Source organism: Oncorhynchus tshawytscha, linkage group LG13 (assembly GCF_018296145.1).
Source record: "Oncorhynchus tshawytscha isolate Ot180627B linkage group LG13, Otsh_v2.0, whole genome shotgun sequence".
In the NCBI taxonomy this organism is placed as follows: domain Eukaryota; kingdom Metazoa; phylum Chordata; class Actinopteri; order Salmoniformes; family Salmonidae; genus Oncorhynchus; species Oncorhynchus tshawytscha.
Window position 1 is genome coordinate 16414122 of NC_056441.1, and position 27470 is coordinate 16441591.

At 41.4% G+C, this 27470-nt stretch overlaps 2 protein-coding genes across 4 annotated transcripts in view; both read left to right on the forward strand.

Annotated features, from left to right (window-relative positions):
- The first annotated feature begins 610 nt into the window (after positions 1–610).
- On the forward strand, positions 611–13784 carry LOC112264378 (mitogen-activated protein kinase 15). Its single transcript, XM_024440931.2, has 14 exons — positions 611–1393; positions 3041–3139; positions 3438–3467; positions 4375–4465; positions 6900–7030; positions 7213–7376; positions 8721–8860; positions 9011–9068; positions 9191–9328; positions 9891–9996; positions 11904–12249; positions 12436–12569; positions 13094–13246; positions 13538–13784. The coding sequence occupies exons 1-14, from the start codon at positions 1325–1327 to the stop codon at positions 13730–13732; spliced, it is 1854 nt and encodes a 617-aa protein (XP_024296699.1). The 5' UTR covers positions 611–1324; the 3' UTR covers positions 13733–13784.
- Positions 13785–14567: 783 nt separating this feature from the next.
- LOC112264379 (protein lifeguard 1) overlaps positions 14568–27470 on the forward strand; it is a 42479-nt gene continuing 29576 nt past the window's right edge. Inside the window, exon 1 of one of the 3 annotated variants that reach the window (XM_024440934.2) lies at positions 14568–14737. The gene's annotated coding sequence lies outside the window, so the exon portion shown is untranslated. The remainder of the gene's footprint in view (positions 14738–27470) is intronic. The other 2 variants (XM_024440933.2, XM_024440932.2) reach the window with 2 other exon arrangements.

A 27470-nucleotide genomic window follows, 5' to 3' on the forward strand; every position in this document is an offset into this window, starting at 1 on the left:
TCTCCCTCTGACCAGCAGAAACACAAATTATCACAAGACCACTTTTGGTTACCCTCACCGATGATTCCACAGCACCCAACTCTGTTTTCACCCACCCTGAAACCACAAATGGATCAGCCAAAAGGCAAGGTTCCACTTTTTCCAAAAGCTTCACTCCTACTGTCACAGACTCATCTTTATCCTGACCCTCGGTGCAAGCCTCAGGCTCCAAGAACTTCACCACACCTACCACCTCTGATACTTCGACCTCATTCACTTCCATTTCTCCTCCTGTCTTCAGCTCACTCTGTTTTATACTTTCTACCATTCTTCTTTAACAAACCATATCCTTTTTTTCTGCCATTTTTAACCAACTCAAGCTCCCCTCTCTCTGTTAGACCTCCTCAGCCTCTTTTTCCCTCCATTTCTCCTCCATATTCCAAGTATACGTCTAATTATGATAATACTGCACTTCTCCTGCCATACATCTTGTTCTTGCCTTCTCAAGGGATGCCGTTTAACCAGCTGTCACAATCTCCGTGCAGTGCCACCCACTTATCATTCATAAAATAAAGCATACGGCTCCTTTAAAAGCTTTTGGAACGGTTGTCACTAGTTACCACAGCGACAAAGTCATAAATCCCGCCTACTTCTACAATTGATCTAATTAAAAAGTTATTTTAATCGTGAATTTAACCGCACTGGTAACCTAATGCCTAACCTTAAATTAAGACCAAAAAGCTTCTTTTTTTCTTCTCATTAATTGTTACGATATAGTACATTTTGACTTCGGAAACCGTACAGCAGCGTATAGTTGCGTCTCCAGGACGACAAACAATTACGAAACGAACCGATATGCTTGTTTGTATCCAGCAATCAACACCTGTCGCCGATATCCTTGAACCGGTCTGTTTCAGAACTTTCAAAGAAGACCATCGGTAATTTTCGGGAGGGAGATATTTGTTTAGGAATGTATCGGTGGGCAACGACAGTGATTGATCAATAACCATTCAACATTAGCGCAGAAGTTCAAAGAAGCTAGTTAGCGCGCTGCTGCAAGCAGAACTGGCTGCCAAACAACAACACATGAATCGTGATTTTGTATATAACTGTTTACATTCAACAACTCCTTCAAACGAAAGGTGTTACATTTTTTTAGTGTACTCAAATGGAGATTGCAGCTGCAAAGGAAGTTGATACATTGTTGCCTTGATCAAGAACGTTCTGAAAATAGATGATTCAAGTGTTTCCTTTCAGAATTTCTACTTGTGGCTGACTGTTACTTTGTAATTACCAAAAAGGAATGAAAAACATTGCATAAGAGTTAACTAAACAAATAATTAGGATGAACGTCATGGAAGTGGAGGATCATATTTCCATGAAATATGAAATCAAGAAAAGACTTGGAAAGGGGGTAAGTAATTTTGTCTGTCCCCAGTTTTTATAGTTCTGGGGAAAACATTTATTTGTTGTAATGTGAAAGTCAAACTCATGAATGACAGACACATCCGGCGGTAATTAAGTCCCATAGGGCGGCGCACAATTGGCCCAGCGACTTCCAGGTTTGGGGTAGGCCGTCATTGTAAATAAGAATTTGTTCTTAACTGACTTGCCAAGTTAAATAAAGGTAAATTAATACAATATATATATATATATATAAATTGCACACTCACTGCTGTCAAGCAAATAAATACAAAGAACAAGTGGTTGCTTTTGAAATCCATTTTATTTTATAGAAATAGTCATTGAATTACACACATTGCTACTTTTCACGTTTACCTCCCTAGTCATTCCTGTAAGAACAATTCTTAAAATTCCCCAAACTTTGTCTCTGTGAATACTGATGTCATAAACTGGAGGATTATACATTTTTTCAGAACAAGACATTTCTTTCAGCCAGATCAGCAGACTTTGATACAAGGGAAATAGAAAAATGCCTGACTTCTGAGTCCAAAGCTTTTGTTTAGTTTTTTTCCCAGACATAGGATAATGGAAGACCTGTTTTCTTTCTCTTGACAAAACAATGAGAGTCTCACCATGTGCTAGATCTAGCCTCCCTGATGCTTATTGTATCTCTGAACTGTATAGTGCCCGGTGGCAAACTGTTGAGTCATGTAGATGTGTCACACAATACTACCTAGAACCTTCCCTTGAGGGGAGGCCATGGGTCCTATTACACAGGTGTTCATTTTTTTAAATTTCACCTTCATTTAAGCAGGTAGGCTAGTTGAGAACAAGTTCTCATTTACAACTGCGACCTGGTCAAGGTAAAGCAAAGCAGTTTGACACATATAACAACACAGAGTTGCACATGGAATAAACAAACATACAGTCAATAATACAGTAATGAAACTGACATTGGTGTGCTGCTCACAGTAAGTCTTCCTCCACTGTCCCTGCCCCCATACCATACTCGAACCAGTGATCGTATTCTCACAAACACGTGACTCTCCTCCTTGACAACGTACCAACTGTTTGAGCTATACAAAAGGCACAAATTGGATAGCTCCATCGGCAACATTTCAAGCTAGCTGTGGAGTGAGCTTTCGGCACATTTACTACAATTCAATTTTACCCAAGGGGGGGGACCGATGTGCTGTTGTTGGGCACTATTCCTAGGTTACAATACCAAGAGTACCATTATAAGTTCCAAGACTAACTTTCCCCCAAAAGTCTTCCTTGAATAACCTTATTTCCCCAGTTTTCAGTCTGTCTGACGGTATTAAAGTTAGCCTTGCTATGCTCGCTAAGCAGGAAGTTACTGACGCCAGAGGGACCAGTGTCTAGTGTTCCCTGATTATGTCTTCTCTTCCTCTCACCCATTGATGTCATAACCAGTCACCTCTCCTCGGTGTGCTGCTGACTCTAAAAGTGCTGAGTAATCGCTCCCTAGAAGGTTTCCTTTCCTTACTCTCCACTCTACTTCCCTGTGTTTCCAATATTGTGCTTTGAGTTTATCTTAGGGCTCAACTACAGTCCTGTGGCTGTTTTTGTTTTACCTTTTTAATCCTGATAATGATTCACTATCAGTTTTGTATCTCTTTATCCACTCTGTGTCCAGGCATATGGGATTGTATGGAAGGCTGTGGACAGACAGACAGGAGAAGTTGTAGCTGTAAAGAAAATATTTGATGCCTTCAGGAATAGGACTGATGCCCAGGTTTGTGATACATGATGATATTGGTCATTGACATTGGCTACTAGTTTTGTCTGCCACTAAGTAGATGTAGCTACAGAGATATATCTTAATATAAGTTGTGAAAGTTTGAGGAGCGTAACAAAAAAGTCCCTGTTCAACAACCTTGACTATATCTAATTATAATTTTATGGCAATACTGTAAGGGCCAGGGGTTCTCAAACAACTTGTTTCATTTAGTCTGTTAATGATTAAATACATTGTCAATTAAAATGACTTTGGCCTTTCCTACGTCTTCCCAATGTTATTTTTTTCTCCACAGAGGACATTCAGAGAAATCATGTTTCTTCAGGTAAGAATGCATATCTATTTCAGTTCGCAACAATTGGAAAATTGAAGTGAGTGGTTCAATGGTTTGAAATGGAGCCCAACCGCAGGCAGCTGGTGTATATAGCCTGAGTGGACTGGTCATGTTGCTGTGTACACTGGGACCGTGTTTGCATACCGTAATGTAAACTCCAGATGGCTCCTGCTTTTCAGGAAGACTCCTTGATTCTGATTAGACCCTGCCAAGTGCTGAACTGTTGTATCTAAAATTGTGTTTAACATAATCTGGGCAACCTAGAACTGAAAATCTCACATAAATGTAGCCTGTCCAGCAGAGATTACATATAAAAAAATTTACATTAACATTTTTATGGCATGGTTTTGAAATTAATGCATACAATAATTCCATATGCTAAAGACTCGTAGTCCAGACAGAGACAGTTTTGTTTAGTTTATTCTATAGTTGAACAGAAGCCTTTGTCCAGGTTCACAGATACAACACCTGTACCATTTTAAAGAGACTACTAAAAGTATTGTGGACAGTTTGCAGTGTGATGTGGTGCTTAGTTAATCATCCATAGGGTGGCCATATATTCTGACCTATTGAAAGTGAACAGAAAACTGGTCACACAGGGAAAAGAAAACAGTGTGGTCAGTTTTTGTTCCCATCCTCTGCGGCCAGGAAAAACAGAGGCCAAGTCCATAAACTGTGTGTCAGTGTCCATAAACTGTGTGTCAGTGTCCATAATCAGCTATTGCCATCTCCCACAGAAACACTGGCACCATACTGGCACCATATCAGGTGATGTCACTATCCCTAAGAAGATTTGCAGTCTTAACACTGATTTCACTCAAGTGTGTGTCCGTGTGTGTGTCCGTCCGCCCGCCCGCCCGCGTGCGTTATCTAAACTGTTATGTATTTATCCCTGCAGGAGTTTGGAGATCATGCCAACATCGTCAAACTGCTCAATGTCATCAGAGCTCAAAATGACAAAGATATTTACCTGGTCTTTGAATACATGGGTGAGGACTCTTATGTGCATTATCTGTTTACATCCATTTTAAATATGAATTTGATTTCACTAGAGGAATGTGGTGATATGTGAGATGGTATCATATAAAATGCCTATTTGGTAATAACAGATATATAGTACCAGTCAAATGTTTGGACACTGTGGACTACTGTACTCATTCCAGGGTTTTTCTTTATTTCTACATTGTAGATAATAGGGAAGACATCAAAACTATGAAATAACACAAATGGAATCATGTAGTAAACAAAAAAGTGTTAATCAAATCAAAATATATTTGAGGTTATTCAAAGTAGCCACCCTTTGCCTTGATGACAGCTTTGCATACTCTTGGCATTCTCTCAACCAGCTTCAGGAGGTAGTCACCTGGAATGCATTTAAATTAACAGGTGTGCCTTGTTAATTTGTGGAATTTCTTTCCTTCTTAATGCATTTGAGCCAGTCAGTTGTGTTGTGACAAGGTAGGGGTGGTAAAAGTCCATATTATGGCAAGAACAGCTCAATAAGCAAAGAGAATCAACAGTCCATCATTACTTGTAAGTTATTTTAATTGTTTTTAAATGTAACCTTTATTTAACTAGGCAAGTCAGTTAAGAATAAATTCTTATTTACAATGACAACCCACTGTTCCCCGGTAGGCCAACTTCCTTGTTCAAGGGCAGAGAACATATTTGTTTGACCTTGTCAGCTCGGGGATTCGATCCAGCAACCTTTCGGTTACAGGCCCAAAGCTCTAACCACAAGGCTACCTGCCGCCCCTTTAAGACATGAAGATCAGCCAATCTGGAAAATGTCAAGAATTCTGAAAGTTACTTCAAGTGCAGTCACAAAAACCATCAGCGCTATGATGAAACTGGCTCTCATGAGGACTGCCACAGGAAAGGAAGACTCAGAGTTACCTCTGCTGCAGAGGATAAGTTATTAGAGTTAACTGCACCTCAGATTGCAGCCCAAATAAATACTTCACAGAGTTCAAGTAACAGACACATCTCAACATCAACTGTTCAGAGGAGACTGCGTGAATCAGGCCTTCATGGTCGAATTGCTGCAAAGAAACCACTACTAAAGGACACCAATAATAAGAAGAGACTTGCTTGGGCCAAGAAACACAAGCAATGGACATTAGACTGGTGTAAATCTGTCCTTTGATATTTTTGGTTCCAACCTCCATGTCTTTGTGAGATGCAGAGTAGGTGAACAGATGATCTCCGCATGTGTGGTTCCCACCGTGAGGCATGGAGGTGGTGTGGGGGTGCTTTGCTAGTGACACTGTTTGTGATTTATTTAGAATTCAAGACACACTTAACCAGCATGGATACCACAGCATTCTGCAGCGATAGGCCATCCCATGTGGTTTGTACTTAGTGGGACTATCATTTGTTTTTTCAACAGGACAATGACCCAAAACACACCTCCAGGCTGTGTAAGGGCTATTTGACCAAGAAGGAGAATTATGGAGTGCTGCATCAGATGACCTGGCCTCCACAATCACCTGACCTCAACCCAATTGAGATGGTTTGGGATGAGTTGGACCGCAGAGTGAAGGAAAAGCACCCAACAAGTGCTCAGCATATGTGGGAACTCCTTCAACACATTTGGAAAAGCATTCCTCATGAAGCTGGTTGAGAGAATGCCAAGAGTGTGCAAAGGGTGGCTACTTTGAATAATCTAAAATATATTTTGATTTGTTTTACACTTTTTGGGTTACTACATGATTCCATATGTGTTATTTGATAGTGCTGATTGATATATTCTACAATGTAGAAAATAGTAAAAATTAAGAAAAACCCTTAAATGAGTAGGTGTGTCCAAACTTTTGACTGGTACTGTACATGCAGGATACTTGCATTGACAACTTGATTTTGTAAATCACCCTGCTGCCTACAAAAATACAGCTTTGCCACAGTATTTATTATTGGCCACCTACCCTGTGCTAAATTTGATTGGGTCGGCCATTTTAAAATAACAGCACAAAGAATGCAGGCAGGCAAGGTTATTCAGCAGTTTAAACCTGGCACCAGAGGAAAGGGTGATGGGGGAGGGCTCCTCTCCTCTTGGCTGCCTACTATGCATGCTGAGTCCACATATTGGACTTCTCTCTGTTCCCTGCAGTCTAATCTCTTAGTGTGTGGACCCGCATCACTGCACCTGGTGCCCCTGGCATTTGCCCACCGCCACACTTGCTAACATTTTGGGGTCACTGCAGGAGTGCGTAGATTGTTTATGGGAAACGTGACATGTCTAATTTGTCCTTCACTTGACTGCTAAATTAATCTTGTGTTTGTGGTTCATTGTGTGTTTATGGAAAGGTGTTTTCAAAGTGTCATTATTCTAAGTGTGGTATGAATGAATGTTCATTTCTGAATGATTTCATTTGGTTACGATTCCTGTTGGTTATTAGTGTTTTTACCACCTTTGTTTTGCAGACACCGACCTGCACGCGGTGATAAAGAAAGGCAACCTGCTGAAAGACATCCATAAACGCTATGTCATGCATCAACTCCTCAAGGCCACCAAATACCTGCACTCAGGCAATGTCATCCACAGAGACCAGAAGGTACAGTACAATGGTTAAATTGTCAATGTACTAAGAACTGTGCATATTGAGATTATGACATTATTGCATTTGCAGATGCGCTGGTGCCACCAGTATGGGTGATGCTATCCAATTCTTCTTTTGTTTATCTGGAGAATAACTATTTTGATGACATGATTGAATTGAGTTTTCTCTTCCCATAGCCCTCCAATATTCTACTTGACACGGATTGCTTTGTGAAACTTTGTGACTTCGGTTTAGCGAGGTCTCTCTGCCAGATCCAGGAGGATGCTGGGAACCCGGCGCTGACAGAGTATGTGGCGACGCGGTGGTACAGAGCTCCTGAGATCCTGCTGGGTTCCTCAAGGTACACACGCACTGGGATTACATGGAGCAGTGCACTGTACGGCCTACTTTTCCCAAGTATCTGAGCCATTCCTTTAGGCTTGAATATATATATATATATACTACCGTTCAAAAGTTTGGGGTCACTTAGAAATGTCCTTGTTTTTGAAAGAAAAGCAATTTTTTTGTCCATTTAAAATAACATCAGATTGATCAGAAATACAGTGTAGACATTGTTAATGTTGTAAATGACTATTGTAGCTGGAAACGGCAGATTTGTTTTTAATGGAATATCTACATAGGTGTACAGAGGCCCATTATCAGCAACCATCACTCCTGTGTTCCAATGTCACGTTGTATTAGCTAATCCAAGTTTATCATTTTAAAAGTATAATTGATCATTAGAAAACCCTTTTGCAATTGTGTTAGCACAGCTGAAAACTGTTGTTCTGATTAAAGAAGCAATAAAACAGTCCTTCTTTAGACTAGTTGAGTATCTGGAGCATCAGCATTTGTGGGTTCGATTACAGGCTCAAAATGGCCAGAAACAAAAAACTTTCTTCTGAATCTCGTCAGTCTATTCTTGTTTGCAGAAATGAAGGCTATTCCATGTGAGAATTTGCCAAGAAATGGTTTGAAGATCTTGTACAATGATGTGCACTACTCTCTTCACAGAACAGAGCAAATTGGCTCTGATCAATTTGATGTCATTTTAATGGACAACTTAAGTGACTCCAAACTTTTGAACGGTAGTGTGTGTGTGTGTGTGTGTGTGTGTACTTGATATTCATCATCTCTAGCTCCACCCCCAGCATCAACATTTGTGAAAATGGTGCTTTTCTATCATCTGATTTAACCAATAATGAGTAGGCATTTCCTACTCATTGTTGATAAAAATCACATGTGGCACACCAGATTATGTTTTGTATGGATGTGTGCATTTCACCTTATATTTTTTATTTATTTATATACATATGGTGAAATGCACACATCCATAATTGGTTAAATTAGATGACGTCATTGGAAATACTACTACCAAACATAGAAAAGTGCCATTTTCACATGTTGATGTTGAGGGTGGAGCTGGAGATGATGAATATGAAATATATATATATATATATATTTATTTTTCTCCACTTTTTAATGTATATGTTTATCTCTTTCTCTCTCTCTCTGTCATTGAAAATGATGTGTGCTGAGGGTGAGAAATGCGCTGTACAAATGAAATATTGTTATTGTAAGTTTGTAATGTTAAAATGAGTTGCCCTTTTGCGACATCAATGTACTTGATGTGAGTAAGTAGTAGCCATGCAGAAACCTTCATATTGGAAGTCAGTCCATGAAAATTCTTTGATTTCTTCTACAGATACACAAAGGGGGTAGACATGTGGAGTATAGGTTGTATCCTAGGAGAGATGCTACTTGGGCAGCCCCTTTTCCCTGGAACCTCCACCATCAACCAGATAGAGAAAATCATGAGTGCAATTCCACACCCTAGCCCAGAGGGTGAGTATTAAGTCCTCGCTGCAGGGTTCACAGATCATTACTAGTGTGCTATTTGGTTGTTGAGCACAAGTTGTAGGAATCAAGTTGTTATGCCCCTAACTGACCAACTGATCATTACCTTAGTAGTGATTTGTGATTTATTTTTTTCAGACGTACTTTCGATCAGATCTGAGTATGGTGCCTCTGTGATTCAGAGGATGCTACTGAAGTAAGTCATAGTGGAAATCTACTGGGTCCAACAGAAGTAAACTATTCAAAGGTGCTGAGTCAGCTGTCTAGACATTTGTAGACATGTATTCACTGCGCTGCACTGTGTTTGTCTGTGTCCAGGCCCCAGGTGCCTCTAGAGGATCTTCTGCAGCCGTCGGTGCCCCCAGATGCCCTAGACCTGGTGAGTCGCCTGCTGGTGTTCAACCCAGACAAGAGGCTGACCGCTGAGCAGGCCCTGCAGCACCTCTATGTCTCCAGGTACCTTATACAGCACATCTCATACATTAAAATGTAGTGCAATGTGCTTTATAGGAGCTTTATATAGGCTTTTGTGCTCCAGCATACATTTCATACATGGTTATCAATCATGTCCAGTCAAATGTGTTTTATGAAGTCCTTTTTAAATCAGCAGTTGTCACTAGGAGCTTTAGAGTAACCCAGCCTTTAGCCCAAAGAGCAAGCAAAGCTATTTGATGACATAATGCGTGAATCCTCTAGTGATGCCAATGCTGATAATTTCTGTTATAAACAAAGGGTTTATGTTCAGGCATGTTAATATATACAGTATGTAGGCTGCTTCCTAAATGGTACCCTGTTCCCTACATAGTGCACTACTTTTGACCAGGGTCCCTATATTGGAAATGGTGTGCCGTTCGGGATACAGCCAAAGTGTTTTACGTTTTGTTTGTTTATGTTACAATTTTACTGAGTAGTGCGATTTGTTAAGTCAGTATGCATGGCTAGTCTTGGATTTAACAATGGATACATCTATTTGTGTTGCGCTGTCATCTTCACGTTTTTCCTCTTCATGTCGCTGGAGATTCCACAACCCAGCCAAGGAGCCAGGTCTGGACTCTGATGTGATCCTGCCTGTGGATGATGATGTCCAGTTGTCGGTGGTTCAGTACCGTAATAAACTGTATGAGGTAATACTGAGGGGAGAGAGGATGATGAACTGAACACGTGTGTGTGTGTGTGTGTGTGTGTGTGTGTGTGTGTGTGTGTACACATACAGTGGGGCAAAAAAGTATTTAGTCAGCCACCAATTGTGCAAGTTCTCCCACTTGAAAAGAGGAGAGAGGCCTGTAATTTTCATCATAGGTACACTTCAACTATGACAGACAAAATGAGGGAAAAAAATCCAGAATATCACATTGTAGGATTTTAATGAATTTATTTGCGAATTATGGTGGAAAATAAGTATTTATCGACCCATGGAGGTCTGGATTTGGAGTCACACTCAAAATTAAAGTGGAAAACCACACTACAGGCTGATCCAACTTTGATGTAATGTCCTTAAAACAAGTCAAAATGAGGCTCAGTAGTGTGTGTGTGTGGCCTCCACGTGCCTGTATGACCTCCCTACAACGCCTGGGCATGCTCCTGATGAGGTGGCGGATGGTCTTCTGAGGGATCTCCTCCCAGACCTGGACTAAAGCATCCGCCAACTCCTGGACAGTCTGTGGTGCAACGTGGCGTTGGTGGATGGAGCGAGACATGATGTCCCAGATGTGCTCAATTGGATTCAGGTTTGGGGAACGGGCGGGCCAGTCCATAGCATCAATACCTTCCTCTTGCAGGAACTGCTGACATATTCCAGCCACATGAGGTCTAGCATTGTCTTGCATTAGGAGGAACCCAGGGCCAACCGCACCAGCATATGGTCTCACAAGGGGTCTGAGGATCTCATCTCGGTACCTAATGGCAGTCAGGCTACCTCTGGCGAGCACATGGAGGGCTGTGCGGCCCCCTCCCCCAAAGAAATGCCACCCCACACCATGACTGACCCACCGCCAAACCGGTCATGCTGGAGGATGTTGCAGGTGAGCAGAACGTTCTCCCCGGCGTCTCCAGACTCTGTCACGTCTGTCACATGTGCTCAGTGTGAACCTGCTTTCATCTGTGAAGAGCACAGGGCGCCAGTGGCGAATTTGCCAATCTTTGTGTTCTCTGGCAAATGCCAAACGTCCTGCACGGTGTTGGGCTGTAAGCACAACCCCCACCTGTGGACGTCGGGCCCTCATACCACCCTCATGGAGTCTGTTTCTGACCGTTTGAGCAGACATGCACATTTGTGGCCTGCTGGAGGTCATTTTGCAGGGCTCTGGCAGTGCTCCTCCTGCTCCTCCTTGCACAAAGGCGGAGGTAGCGGTCCTGCTGCTGGGTTTCTGGCCTCCTCCACCTCTCCTGATGTACTGGCCTGTCTCCTGGTAGCGCCTCCATGCTCTGGACACTACACTGACAGACACAACAAGCCTTCTTGCCACAGCTCGCATTGATGTCCCATCCTGGATGAGCTGCACTACCTGAGCCACTTGTGTGGGTTGTAGACTCCATCTCATGCTACCACTAGAGTGAAAGCACCGCCAGCATTCAAAAGTGACCAAAACATCAGCCAGGAAGCATAGGAACTGAGAAGTGGTCTGTGGTCACCACCTGTAGAACCACTCCTTTATTGGGGTTGTCTTGCTAATTGCCTATAATTTCCACCTGTTGTCTATTCCATTTGCACAACAGCATGTGAAATGTATTGTCAATCAGTGTTGCTTCCTAAGTGGACAGTTTGATTTCACAGAAGTGTGATTGACTTGGAGTTACATTGTGTTGTCTAAGTGTTCCCTTTATTTTTTTGAGCAGTGTATATACACACAGTCATAATCCCCTGAAAGGAATTATTTTAACACTGTATTAGTAACTATTAAAAACTTGACCAGTAATGGTCCACCGTGACCAAACCAAACATAGAACATGAGACAGGTGTTCAGGACTGAATGAATGAATGACAGATAAAAATGATTGTAGATACTGTGACTTTTTCATCTGTCCTGTGAAGATGATTCTAGAAAAGAGGACCACAAGGAGAATGCCACGTCATGTAATGCCGAGGAAGAAAGAGGAGCCTGTCTCTAGGTCAGGTTCTGGGAGTGACAGTGGAGACCGTGGGAGGGAAAGGCCCACTGGGAAGGACAAAGGAGGGCTGGAGCCAGTGTCTGGTAATGGTGGAGGGGACCTTAGGGTTAAATCCCCTCATGATAAGACAGAACACCAGGCTGCTCGTCCAGTTATCACCATACCTACACCAGTACCTGTGTCCACCCAGCCGTCCCTGGAGAGGTCCAGCCCTGCAGCTAGCCCCGTCATGGGAAAGACTACATATAATCCCATCACACACGTTGCCAGTGAGTACACTAACACACAAAATTGCACAATTGTTTAGGAGGCGGTAAAACAGCAGCCATCCCCTCCGGGCTTGTATGTAAGCATTTCACGGTAAGTGACAAATACATTTTTATTTGATTTGGTCCCCCATATTCACACACCTTCATACACACAGACAGATACTATCTTATATTTCTCTCATGCAGATGGTTTTGTTCGAAATCTGGCTGGACCACCTCACTATTTTCGCTCCGGTACTGCCAGCAGGGAACTGGAGGGACAGATGAGTAATGAAAATGTAACTGTGCTGCCAGCAGAGGGTGCTATTCGCAACACTGTTGTAAGTACCACAGCTATAGGAAAAACTCAGATCCCAGGAAAGAGTTCAGTTACAACAGATGCAATAAATTAATACAATTCAAGTGGGAACAATAATCAGCAACAAATCAAAAAGATTGTTGCAGAATAAATTACCCAGTTTATATCCTCTTAAGATACATGATGTAATATGTGTACCGTATGCGTTTGTGCAAATAATCAGTGTGTCCTTGATCCTTGTTCTAGGATCTTCAGTGATTAGTTGCAGCGTCACTTGTTAATACCAGAATACAATGGAATGGATTAAACTACACACAATTCAGACTGAGGTCTAGCAACATTCAGTGGACACCTTGAATATCTAAAATACAGATTACTGGATAGACAAGCATGTTTTAGTTAAATGTATTAGACAGAGACTCTTGATTTATCAAACATTGTGTTGATGATCACTACACAGCACAAGTTATTTGCAGTGTCCAGTGAAAAATATACAATGCATGGGGGGAAAAGATGTGTAATAATGTCTCTCTCCCCATCTGTCAGTCTATGGAGCAGATTCTGCAGCGCGGTCGCTCAGCCCCTGTCAGCCGTACCCGTTCCTTCTCCCTGACCCTCTCCCACCCTCAGAACAACCCACTTGTCCGCAGAGACGATCCCTCTGTGTCCTCAGGGATGTGTGTCACCTCTGCACACCTGGTGAGTGGGCTATATTAACAAGGTCATACTCTATGATCTTATATACTGTTACTGCTGTCACTATTAAGGTTTTATGTCAATGCTATACATCATCTTCTATAATGTCCTTTTCCACTGTTTCATTATCACCTTGTTGGGAACAGGGAACTCAGCTGCTGTGGAGTGAATCCTACTACTTCTTGTTATTGGACAGGACTTGTATTGTCCCATATTTACCCTCATAACATTTTTAAATCTCCCCCTCTAACCCAGATTTTCTCTCCATCTGGTCCTTTTGGGGGGTAAATATAGAACCAGCGGTCCCAGTCTCAGTCACGAGAGGCACGGCCCCCTCCTCCCAGGTTCAGTAAGAAGGTTTTCCAGTGTAACGCCAACATGGCGGCTGCCGGGGATCCCCGTGCCAAACTAGGCAGCTACTCTCAGGCTTACGGCACCATCAACAAGACAGAACTGGACAACCTTATGAGGAGTCGACACCACCAGTAACCACCACACTATGCTGGATGTATGGGACACTGTCCGACATCAGACGGGGCAAGAGACAAGGTGACAGGGAACAGGGAGATATTGGCTACTGGAAAGTTGGGGGAGAAATATTATTCCAAGACATAAAAGTTCAGCAGCACAGATTGAAGTAACCATGGAGATGGAAATCCGTGGAGTAAAGTGGCAATGATTTAACACAGTCAATTTAACCCCATTTTCTTTATGAAATAATGTCATGTTGGGAAATGGGGACTATGGACCCTTAGTTTAATGTAACTAAATGTGCAAGAGGTTTACACCGAAATGCTTTATACTAGACTAGAGGGAACAATGTAAATGTATGTCAATTGAGTCAGGCAATACTTTTGTAATATGGAACATTTGTAATGTTGTGTATAAGTAAATAACTATTTTAGCCATAATTTCCTGGCAAGCAAATTCAATATACTTTCATGCAAAATGGTGCTTCCAACACAGTAAAATAAATGTTGACAGTTTATGTATGTAAAACAAACCTGTGGTTTCATATTAAAAAGATGACCGCAAGCAATTGACTACTTTCTTTTAAAAATGTGTGTGAATGTATGTTTTATATTCATGGGTAGTACAGTACACACCACTCTGTTTATTGTAAAGGTAGGACGCTGACACCCAAATGTATGCGTCACAGTTTGTCTTAACATAGTCATATTGTATTGACATCAAAACATGTTACTACTGCTCACTCAACGTTGAATGTCATTTGTTTTCAATTAAAGTAACATATACATTTGTGTTAGGTTTGGTGATTCCCGCACATGACAATATCGTGAGATGACGCCAGTCACTGTAGTTCTCGCAATTGCGTGAAAAGCTGCTCAGAATCTTACTAACTGGACGTTTCACATCGAAGGAGGCAGCAGGGTTTCGAAAGCGAAACATCAATTCAACGGGGATTGGCGTTGAATAATATATCAACGTTAATTACACTGTTTTGCTTGGTTAAAGGCACACGTACTAAAAAAGGTAAGGTTTCTTTTTATTTGGGAATTATTAGCTAAATTGCTTCTCATTTTTAGCAGTAAAAACAAGCTAGCTAACATAACTTGCAGTAGCTATCTAAGGGCTAGTAACGTTAACGTAGCTAGCTATTTGAACAGCCGTTATTTACTAAATTAACAAAGATGGTGTGTCTAATCGCCTAACGTTCTATCAATAACTAAAATACTGCAATATATTTTTGAATGGAGTATGATGACAACACTTTGGGGATTAAATGTCACAGTTGGTTTAAAAAGAAATCTGATTACGATGTTAGCCTAGATTTTCAGCTACAATGTTGACGCGAGGCGTGAAATGCTTGTTCTACAACTTTCTCGAAATGAATGGATAGCTAAATCTGCTATTGTCTAGGTTTTTATTTTTACCCGTGGGCTAGCAAAATGTAGGTAGTCGCCAGTGTTGGCTTGCTAGCCTCTTATAGTTTCGTTTCGAAACGCAATAACAATCTGTAATGAAACGTTAAATTATCTAACTAGCCAATCGTCTCGACAGTCGTGCAACCTGCTCCCCTTTTCGTCTTCGAATTAGCTGTGCTGTTGACTTGTAATTAGTGATACTGGGCCTATTCATCATTAACCGAATGACAACACTGGCTGTGAGGCATTTGCTGTAGATACATCTACGCAACAAAGTCATCTGGGAACAGCGCTGTAAACGAGAATACCATGTGATGTAGCCATTCTGATAATTTCATCAAGCGGAGCAGGCAAGGTGCATCGAACTGATGCGACGCCCATCGGCTGCGTTTTCACAGGCAGCCCAATTCTGAGCTTTTCTACAATAATTGGTATTTTAACCAATCAGATCTTTAAACATCAGATAATTTTCAAAGCGGATCTGATTGGCCAAAATACCAATGAATGAAACAATATTAAAATTGGGCTACCTGTGTAAACGCAGTCATCGTGGTTTAGTTTAGGCCTGTGGATGTACAGCACTAATATGATGGGCGAAGTGAAAAGCCAGGATTACCAAACCGGTTGTAATGCCCGGATGCATTGTTTATATAATGCTAGCCTATTAGCTAACTAGTTGTATTATGAGGCAGACAGGGATGCTGTCAATGTTTACAGTAAATGTGCTTTGGTTGCAGCCAGTTAGCTGAAAAGAATGCACCAGGCAGTGTGGGTTTAAGTTCTCAGATAGGCCTACTGTCCAATTGTTTACTTTGTTGCAATGCATATAGTAGATTCCTTTTAGTGCTGATATATCATCAAACGTGGCCCCTGGGTTCAAGCAGTTGCTGTCAGTTCATGCAGCTGACGTTTGTTTCTTTCTAGAAATGTGAACCAAATCACATTTTATTGGTCACGTACACTGTTTAGCAGGTGTTATGGCGGGTGCAGCGGAATGCCTATGTTTCTGTCAATCGATGCAGTAAATGTCAACAAGCACACAATTCAAAATGTATTTAAAAAATTGACCAGTCTCAGACTTAGCCTCATTGTGATCGACTTCCAAGGTCTTCAATTGTACTCAACAAGAAAATACTCAAACTTGCTGTTGCAGTCACAGGTCGTTTAGGGCTATCTTTTTTGACTTTATTTTACTGTCTCTTCCTGTTTTTACAGTTTAAGTTGGGACTGGACTGTTTTCCTTTTATGGCCTAGCCCTAGCTGTTGACTATTGGAATATTCCTGGAACACTGTCCTCCTGGGGATGCATGCTGTTTTCTGGACATGCATGATGCCTCGTTCGGAAAATGTGGAGCAAATTAATTTAACACTGGCATGCATTCAATTTCATTGCAAACAAGAACACTTCCCTCTCCTGGCTTGCCTTTTGAGAGCTCCTCCGTGCATTACGTTAATGAATTGTATTATGGTTCATTTGGATCGTACTTTTTATCTACCGTGCTTCTGGAAACATTAAGTATGAGAAGGAGGGTGCAATTGCTAATACCTTCTGGCTCTTTATGTGATTGAAGCATGCAACATCGTTCTATGTGATGGGCTTGAATCAGGTCCAGCCATTTATTGGATCTCTATGGCAGCCATGGAAATAACTGCTCTAACCACTTCTGATTTTTATTAGTTATTTTACTATTGGAGAAAGTACAAGGGGGGGGGGGTGTATGCAGGTTTACATAGAGGAGAGCCTTAGAGCCTAACTGAATAAAAAAAAAATGTTGTACCTTCATTTATCTAGGCAAGTCAGTTAAGAACAAACCCTTATTTTCAATGATGGCCTAGGAACAGTAGGTTAACTGCCTTGTTCAGGGGAGGAACGACCGATTTTTACCTTGTCAGCTCGGGGATTCGATCTTGCAACTTTTCGGTTACTAGTCCAAAGCTCTAACCACTAGGCTACCTGCCACCCCAATGAACAACAGCGACTGAATGCAAATATTACAGTTGATTAAAATATACATTTTGGGGGATGGCCCTGTCTTCCGGGGGATGGATGCTGGGGTGGAAGTTAGCCCTTTGATGGGCAGCTGGCATCAGAACCTGCACAGCTTGTTTGAAGGAGGTTCAAATGACTGGACCTTCAGCTGGTGGGTTTGGGTGGAGGGTTGACGGTGGAAACTTTTGCTGCAAGTAAGAGGGATGAGGGGTAACCATTAGCTTAAATGTATTTCTCATGATTTCCACCCATGAGTGAAGAGAGGAAGGTGATAATTAAACAGCTATGCCTGTTGGTCTATTAGAAAGCATGGTGGAATTGCATTATTTTCCTGCGGCTCATTGGCTAGAGGATAATAAGTGACTGGCATTTCACACATGGTTAATTGATGGAGGAGTGACATGAAGTTGTGCAGTTGATGAGACCATTTGTAAACAAATACAACGTTCCCGCTGTGCCCATGATTAAAGAAGTTATGTAAATTACTTTGTACAACTGAACCAAAGTTTAATGCAAGAAGATGCATTCAGACCAGGACTTCCTGATTGAACTTCCATTAACTCCATGTTAAATTAGAATATGGTGGACATTTAGGCTTAACATTTGACATTTCATCACTCAAGCCTAAATATTTGCACATTAGATATCTATAATTTGAGTGACCCGAGACATTAGTCTCAAAGACATGAAACGTCCTGTCATTACTGTTTCTAGTGCATTGTATAGCCTAGTTCACCATCCAGTGTACTAACCCATGATGGATCCCTGCCATATATATATACACATACAGTTGAAGTCAGAAGTTTACATACACTAAGGTTGAAGTCATTAACTTGTTTTTCAACCACTTCACAAATGTTTTTGTTAAAAAACTATAGTTTTGCCAAGTGGGTTAGGACATCTACTTTGTGCATGTCACATGTAATTTTTCCAACAATTGTTTAGACGGATTATTTCATTTCTAATTTACTGTATCACAATTCCAGTGGGTGAGAAGTTTACATACAATAAGTTGACTGTGCTTTTAAACATCAGGGGAAATTCAAGAAAATGATGTCATGGCTTTAGAAGCTTCTGATAGGCTAATTGATATAATTTGAGTCAATTGGAGGTGTACCTGTGGATGTATTTCAAGGCCTACCTTCAAACTCATTACCTCTTTGCTTGACATCATGGGAAAATCTAAAGAAATCAGCCAAGACCTCAGAAAAGAAATTGTAGACCTCCACAAGTCTGGTTCATCCTTGGGAGCAATTTCCAAACGCCTGACGGTACAACCGTTCATCTGTACAAATAATAGTACGCAACTATAAACACCATGGGACCAGGCAGGCGTCATCCAGCTCAGGAAGGAGACGTGTTCTGTCTCCTAGTGACGATCGTACTTTGGTGTGAAAAGTGCAGAACAACAGCAAAGGACCGTGTGAAGATACTGGAGGAAACTGGTACAAATGTATCTATATCCACAGTAAAATGAGTCCTATATCGACATAACCTGAAAGGCTGCTCAGCAAGGAAGAAGGCACTGCTCCAAAACCGCCATAAAAAAGCCAGACTACAGTTTTGCAATCTGCACATGGGGACAAAGATTTTACTTTTTGGAGACATGTCCTCTGGTCTGATGAAATAAAAATAGAACTGTTTGGCCATAATGACCATCGTAATGTTTGGAGGAAAAAGCGGGAGGCTTGCAAGCCGAAGAACACCATCCCAACCGTGAAGCACAGGGTGGCAGCATCATGGTGTGGGGGTGCTTTGCTGCAGGAGGGACTGGTGCACTTCACAAAATAGATGGCACCATAAGGTAGGAAAATTGTGGATATATTGAAGCAACATCTCAAGACATCAGTCAGGAAGTTAAAGCTTAGTTGCAAATGGGTCTTCCAAATGGACAATGACCCCAAGTATGCTTCCAAAGTTGTGGCAGAATGGCTTAAGGACAACAAAGTCAAGATATTGGAGTTGCCATCACAAAGCCCTGACCTCAATCCTATAGAACATTTGTGGACAGAACTGAAAAAGCATGTGCGAGCAAGGAGGCCTACAAATCTGACTCGGTTACACCAGCTCTGTCAGGAGGAATGGGCCAAATTTCACCCACCATATTGTGGGAAGCTTGTGGAAGTTAAACAATTTGAAGGTGATGCTATCAAATACAAATTGAGTGTATGTAAACTTCTGACCCACTTTGAATGTGATGAAAGAAATAAAAGCTGAAAAATCATTCTCTCTTCTACTATTCTGACATTTCACATTCTTAAAATAAAGTGGTTATCCTAACTGACCTAAGACAGGGAATTTTTACTAGGATTAAATGTCAGGAATTGTCCAAATGAGTTTAAATGTATTTGGCTAAGGTGTACGTAAACTTCAGACTTCAACTGTGTGTGTGTGTGTGTGTGTTTTATTTATATATATATATTATTAGAAGTCGACCGATTAATCAGAATGGCCGATTTTTAATTAGGGCCGATTTCAAGTTTTCATAACAATCGGAAATCTGTGTTTTTGGGTGCTGAGTGCCAGTTTTTATTTTTTTCACACCTTTTTATTTAATCTTTATTTAACTAGGCAAGTCAGTTAAGAACACACTTATTTTCAATGACGGCCTAGGAATAGTGGGTTAACTGCCTTGTTCAGGGGCAGAACGACAGATTTTCACCTTGTCAGCTCGGAGGATCCAATCTTGCAACCTAAACTAGTCCAACGCAATAACGACCTGCCTCTCTCTCGTTGCATTCCACAAGGAGTTACACTAATGCAGTAAACCAAGGTAAGTGTTTGCTAGCTAGCAAACAATCACAATCACTAGTTAACTACACATGGTTGATGATATTATTAGATATTATCTAGCGTGTCCTGCGTTGCATATAATCTGGCTGAGCATACAAGTATCTGACTGAGCGGTGGTAGGCAGAAGCAGGCACGTAAACATTCATTCAAACAGCACTTTTGTGCGTTTTGCCAGCAGCTCTTCGTTGTGCGTCAAGCATTGCGCTGTTTATGACTTCAAGCCTGTCAACTCCCGAGATGATGCTTGTGTAACTGAAGTGAAATGGCTAGCTAGTTAGCGCGCGCTAATTGTCGTTGTGTTGCTGGTTCGAGCCCAGGGATGAGCGAGGAGAGGGACGGAAGCTATACTGTTACACTGGCAATACTAAAGTGCCTATAAGAACATCCAATAGTCAAAGGTTAATGAAATACAACTGGTATAGAGGGAAATAGTCCTATAATAAACTACAACCTAAAACTTCTTACCTGGGAATATTGAAGACTCATGTTACAAGGAACCACCAGCTTTCATATGTTCTCATGTTTTGAGCAAGGAACTGAAACGTTAGCTTTCTTACATGGCACATATTGCACTTTTACTTTCTTCTCCAACACTTTGTTTTTGCATTATTTAAACCAAATTGAACATGTTTCATTATTTACTTGAGGCTAAATTGATTTTACTGGTGTATTATATTAAGTTAAAATAAATGTTCATTCAGTATTGTAATTGTCATTATTACAAATAAATAAACAAAAAATTGGCTGATTTAATCGGTATCGGCTTTTACGGTCCTCCAATAATCGGCATCGGCGTTGAAAAATCATAATCGGTCGACCTCTAATATATTATATATATATATATATATTACACACACACACACCTTTGTACATAAAATACAAATCTAAATTAAAACATGAAAGAAAACACAAGTCCCCACCCCACCAGCATAAGGCATCTTGCTCGCCTTAGCAGCAGAGCAACAGTTCTGACCACCATATATAAGCCCGTGCTTTGTGTAGATGTCAGTCTTCGTGAGTCTCCCCTTAATTTTCCTAGTGAATGCGGCCAAGGGCTATGTCTGCATCCCAAATGGCTCCATATTGGTCCCGGGTCAAAAGTACTGCGCTACATAGAGAATAGGGTGCCATTTGGGGATCACCCTATATCTGTAGGAGCCAGGGATAGTGGTACTCTCTTCATCCATGAGGCGACTCCCTCCTAAGAGGATATTTCAGTTTATGGAACTCAACAGTGTTGCAAGCATTCTCTTCTTAATCATTCTACTCAATCGTGCTCCAAATAAATGAAGTTTACAGTAGACCACTGGTCATTGTGACATTGAGGCCTAAACTGGTTGCATGTTGGAACCTGTGATGGAAATGACATTGTTTGTTGTGACAATAAGTAGGGCCGGGATGATACCAGTATCGCGATACTCGTTAGTATCGTGGCAAGGAAACAAAACACGAAGCGGATTTTACTTCTCCAGGAAAACAGCCCTAATGTTGGAAACAAGCATCATTATGTTGTCATCCAGAGTCCCGTATTTATTTTGCAAGCTATAGCACACAATATTTTACATACAGGTTTTTGAAGGACCAAAAAGTTAAATCTGCTTCAGGTTTGAATTTTTGCCATGGAAAAAATATTGCGATACTGGTTTCGTCACAGCGCTGACAATAAGCCCAAACACACAATTTTGTGATGTGCCCCAACCATGGCTGTCCAACTAGCTGACAGCATGCTGGTGGAACATTTACCATTACATGAACTAACGGTGAGTTGATCACATTATGTGATTGTGTGTCACTGTCACATGTTGATTAGTCAGGGGCTCTGGGTTACTGTGCTGTTCATCTGGATAGGACTGAGACAGGTGTCTACAATATCAGCATTTATGCTAATATTGGCCTTGCCTTGGCTTGCACTACACATATGGGCCAGTAGTGTGTGAATAACACAGCATCAATGGGTCTAAATAGGTAAAATGCTAAATGAATCATTGTTCTCTAGCCTATTTCCTGTTATGGATGGCTGAAATAAAATTAGCATGTTTAGAGCTGCAGAGAAGTGCCGGTTTTCTTTCACTGATAGTCACTTCCCGTCTTCCAGGGGACTAAGCATCTTCTTAGACTGTAACCAAATATTATAACTAGCACTGTAACCTGATAAGTTTTGTCACACAGGTTTGGCAAATAACAGTTTCTAGCTAATATCAGTGACAATGTTGTGTGCTTGCTGGGCTATTTCCTAGAGCTGGTTTACTGGTAAATATATGTATGTGTGTGAAAGAGCGAGGATGACAGAAAGACAGTCGTTGAAAGCGTGTGCTGTCAGCAAAGCTGCTATTTAGTCCCAGACAGTCCCTAACTGAGCCTATCGATGGATTTGTCTACAGTAGTCTTTTTTTTTCCCCTTCCCATTTATCCCCCTTCAGAGGACAAAGGGTACTTGTTTTTTTATTTTTTTATTTTTTTTACAGCTTTTGGCTGTAACTTTGGATTGACAACCCCACCATTCTTATTCGTAATATAATTTAATTAATGGAATGGATAAATACAATTTTTTTAAATCCATAAAGAATTGTTTTTTCATCCATCAGTATATTTGAGATTCTGGAGGATAAAATTGAAATTGTAACCAGCATTGTTACAGTTGTTAGAACAGCCGCCAGGATTTATCAGATGATAAAAATTGCCCGTGTCTGAAATGACAACTATTTTGTGACTACTTTAAAAAAAAATTTTTTTTACTCTTCCTTGAAGTAGTGGCATATATAGGGAAGAGTGTGCTATTGTAATCTGTTATGCTCTTTAATGTGAATGTTGTGGAGCAGGATGATAATGAATGTTACCCATCTGGTCGGCCCTCTGTGGTCAGACTAGTGAGACAGGATCAGGACAGACAGGCTTTGGCAGCCAGAGGAAATGGGACAGTCAGTGTTTCATAATAACACCATTATTCAATAAGGGGGAGGGGGAGGGAGACTGCACCTGATGCTAGTGATCTGCCACTGCTGCTTCCTCTTGCTCGTCAGATTGAGTGTGAGAGACAGGATTAGTGCTGTGTGTGTGTGTGTTTTTCTTTTTTCTTTTATTTAACTAGGCAAGTCAGTTAAGAACAAATTCTTATTTACAATGACAGCCTATGAACAGTGGGTTAACTGCTGTACACTGCCTGATTGATTGTACAAGCAAAGGGGACCCTATAATCTTTGGCTACATTGAACACTTTTCTCTTAGCTACTTCATGTAGCTAACATATTCATGCTTCGCGTATTCCTCTTTGATTTCAAAGATACTGTTGCACAAACATTCTGATTTTAGGTCCACACCATTATCCGGCTGTATTGCTAATTACGTTTGTACTTTTATTAGCCAGCTAACTAGCGATTTAGGCCCAACTTGACAAGAAAAGACAAAGTAGCTGTTTGCACATGTAAGAAACACAAACTAATAGTGAAATTATAGAACGCTAGTAGATTTATATTAAAAAGTGAAAACAGCATCGTTGTCATCAACATTGTTGCATTGACCATGCAGTCTGAACACAAGTGAAGACAAATGCGCTCTTTGAGTGACAGGGCGGGGCTAGGCTTGTATGGAAAGTGGCATGGAGAGAAATTAGAAAGTAGCGAAGTAAACTATAAAAATGTGGCGATACTTACGGCGTATCACATTTAACAAACCAAACAACATCCTTTGGGGGCACAGTTTCCTGGAAGGTCTGGATGACTGTCTTTCTTTGTAGGTATTTTTGTGAAACACATCAAATCAAATTTTATTTAGTCACATATACATGGTTAGCAGATGTTAATGCGAGTGTAGCGAAATGCTTATGCTTCTAGTTCTGACCATGCAGTAATAACGAGTAATCTATCAATTTCACAACAACTACCTTATACACACAAGTGTAAAGGAATGAATAAGAATATGTACATAAAAATAATGAATGAGCGATGGCCGAACAGCATAGACAAGATGCAGTAGACGGTATAGAGTACAGTATATACATATGAGATGAGTAATGTAGGGTATGTAAACATTATATAAAGTGGCATTGTTTATTAAAGTTGCTAGTGATACATTTATTACATCCATTTTTTTCATTATTAAAGTGGCTAGAGATGAGTTGGTATGTTGGCAGCTGCCACTCAATGTTAGTGATGGCTGTTTAACAGTCTGATGGCCTTGAGATAGAAGCTGTTTTTCAGTCTCTCGGTCCTCGCTTTGATGCACCTGTACTAGAGGTCGACCGATTATTTTTCAATACCGATTATTGGAGGACCCCAAAAAAAAGCCGATACCGATTAATCGGCCGATTTATATGAATAACATAATTTATTTTTTTAAATAATAACATTTTTTATTTGTAATAATGATAATTACAACAATAGTGAAAGAATTTTTACTTAATATAATACACCAATAAAATCAATTTCGCCTCAAATAAATTATGAAACCTGTTCAATTTGGTTTAAATAATGCAAAAACAAAGTGTTGGAGAAGAAAGTAAAAGTGCAAAGAAAGTAAAAGTGCAATATGTGCCATGTAAGAAAGCTAATGTTTAAGTTCCTTGCTCCAAACATGAGAACATATGAGCTGGTAGCTGGTAGTTCATTTTAACATGAGTATTCAATATTCCCAGGTAAGAAGTTTTAGGTTGTAATTTATTATAGGAATTATAGGACTATTTCTCTCTACCATTTCTATTTCATATACCTTTGACAATTGGATGTTCTTATAGGCACTTTAGTATTGCCAATGTAACAGTATGGCTTCCGTCCCTCTTCTCACTCCTACCTGGGCTCGAACCAGGAACACAACAACAACAGCCACCCTCGAAGCAGCGTTACCTATGCAGAGCAAGGGGAACAACTACTCCAAGTCTCAGAGCGAGTGATGTTTGAAACGCTATTAGCGCGCACCCCGCTAGCTAGCCATTTCACATCGGTTACACCAGCCTAATCTCGGGAGTTGATAGGCTTGAAGTCATAAACAGCTGCTGGCAAACGCACAAAAGTGCTGTTTGAATGAATCATCTCGAAAACAAGACGTTTATTCTTTCAGTGAAATATGGGACCATCCCGTATTTTATCTAACGGGTGGCATCCAGAAGTCTAAATATTCCTGTTACATTGCACAACCTTCAATGTTATGTCATAATTACGTAACATTCTGGCAAATTAGGTGGCCCAAACTGTTGCATATACACTGACTCTGCGTGCAATGAACGGAAGAGAAGTGACACAATTTCACCTAGTTAGTATTGCCTGCTAACCTGGATTTCTTTTAGCTAAATATGCAGGTTTAAAAATATATACTTCTGTGTATTGATTTTTAAGAAAGGCATTGATGTTTATGGTTAGGTACACATTGGAGCAATGATACGCACAGCATCGATTATATGCAACGCAGGACGCGCTAGACAAACTAGTAATATCATCAACCATGTGTAGTTAACTAGTGATTATGATTGATTGTTTTTTATAAGATAAGTTTAATGCTAGCTAACAACTTACCTTGGCTTACTGCATTCGCGTAACAGGCAGTCTACTTGTGGAGTGCAATGAGAGGCAGATGGTTAGAGCGTTGGACTAGTTAACTGTAAGGTTGCAAGATTGAATCCCCCGAGCTGACAAGGTGAAAACCTGTCGTTCTGCCCCTGAACGAGGCAGTTAACCCACCGTTCCTAGGCCGACATTGAAAATAAGAATGTGTTCTTAACTGACTTGCCTAGTTAAATAAAGGTGTAAAAAAAAAATGTTTTTGGCCAAATCGGTGTTCAATAATACCGAATATTTATATATTTTTTTTCCCGATTGTTATGAAAACTTGAAATCGGCCCTGACTAATCGGTCGACCTCTAACCTGTACTGACTTCACCTTCTGTATGATAGCGGGGTGAACAGGCAGTGGCCCGGGTGGTTGTTGTCCCTGATGATCTTTTTGGTCTTCTTGTGACATCGGGTGGTGTAGGTGTCCTGGAGGGCAGGTAGTTTGCCCCCGGTGATGCGTTGTGCAGACCTCACTACCCTCTGGAGAGCCTTACGGTTGTGGGCGGAGCAGTTGCCATACCAGGCGGTGATACAGCCTGACGGGATGCTCTCGATTGTGCATCTGTAAAAGTTTGAGTGTTTTTGGTGACAAGCCAAATCTCTTCAGGCTTGAAGAGGCGCTGCTGCGCCTTCTTCACCACGCTGTCTGTGTGGGTGGACCATTTCAGTTTGTCCGTGATGTGTACGCCGAGGAACTTAACTTTCCACCTTCTCCCCTACTGTCCCGTCGATGTGGCTAGGGGGCTGCTCTCTCTGCTGTTTCCTGAAGTCCACGGTCATCTCCTTTGTTTTGTTGACATTGAGTGTGAGGTCATTTTCCTGACACCACACTCCGAGGGCCCTCACCTCCTCCCTGTAGGCCGTCTCGTTGTTGTTGGTAATCAAGCATACCACTGTAGTGTCGTCCGCAAACTTGATGATTGCGTTGGAGGCGTGCATGGCCACGCAGTCACGGGTGAACAGGGAGTACAGGAGAGGGCTGAGAATGCACCCTTGTGGGGCCCCATTGTTGAGGATCAGCGGGGTGGAGATGTTGTTCATCACTTGGGGGTGGCCCGTCAGAAAGTCCAGGACCCAGTTGCACAGGACGGGGTCGAGACCCAGAGTCTCGAGTTTAATGACGAGTTTGCAGGGTTCTATGGTGTTAAATGCTGAGCTGTAATCGATGAACAGTATTCTTACATAGCTATTTCTCTTGTCCAGATGGGTTAGGGCAGTGTGATTGCGTGGGTACAATATCAACGACGCACTTGCTAATAAACTCACTCTCCAAATCAGCGTATTCATCAATGTTATTGTCTGACACAATGCGAAACATATCCCAGTCCACGTGATCGAAGCGATCAAGTCTGTGATCCAAGATGTCTTTGTCCTGTCGTGTCCCTTGTATATATCGTTTTACATCTTTTTTTCGCATATCTTTTAAAAATATTTTTCTAAACCCCAACTTCTAAATACTCTCTTGCAACCCCCTCCCCCCAAAAGTATTTATATTTACTTCGAATCTGGAATCCCTCAACTGAAGCTAGCCAGCTATCAGTCAGCAAACCATTACTAGCGGTCATCAGCTAACCTTTAGCTTGGAATGCTCTCGCCAGTTCGAACAACGTGACTCTAACCAGAGCATAACGGACCTATTATTTATTTATTTATTTATTTATTTATTTATTTACTCCCCCCATATCCCCGGATTTCTACCGAAAACTGAACATTTTCATCTGGATCTTCGCAACTAGCTAACTGCAATCCCGGGTGACTACTCCTGGGGTAGCGTTTCCATCCCGGAGCAAGCACCAATTAGCCTGAAGCTAGCCCGGCAAGGGCTCCTGTGCTACCATCGAAGCCTACTCCTGGGCTACAATATCTGGACCCCTTCTACTGCCGGTACGGGGCACGGAACCCCGCCGATCCTCTACGACGGGAATACCGACATAATCTGCCCGAGGACTCCAACAGGCCCCTCAAGTGCGACGCCTGCTGAAGGCCCATTCTGCTCACCAGCTAGGCCTGCTAGCTAC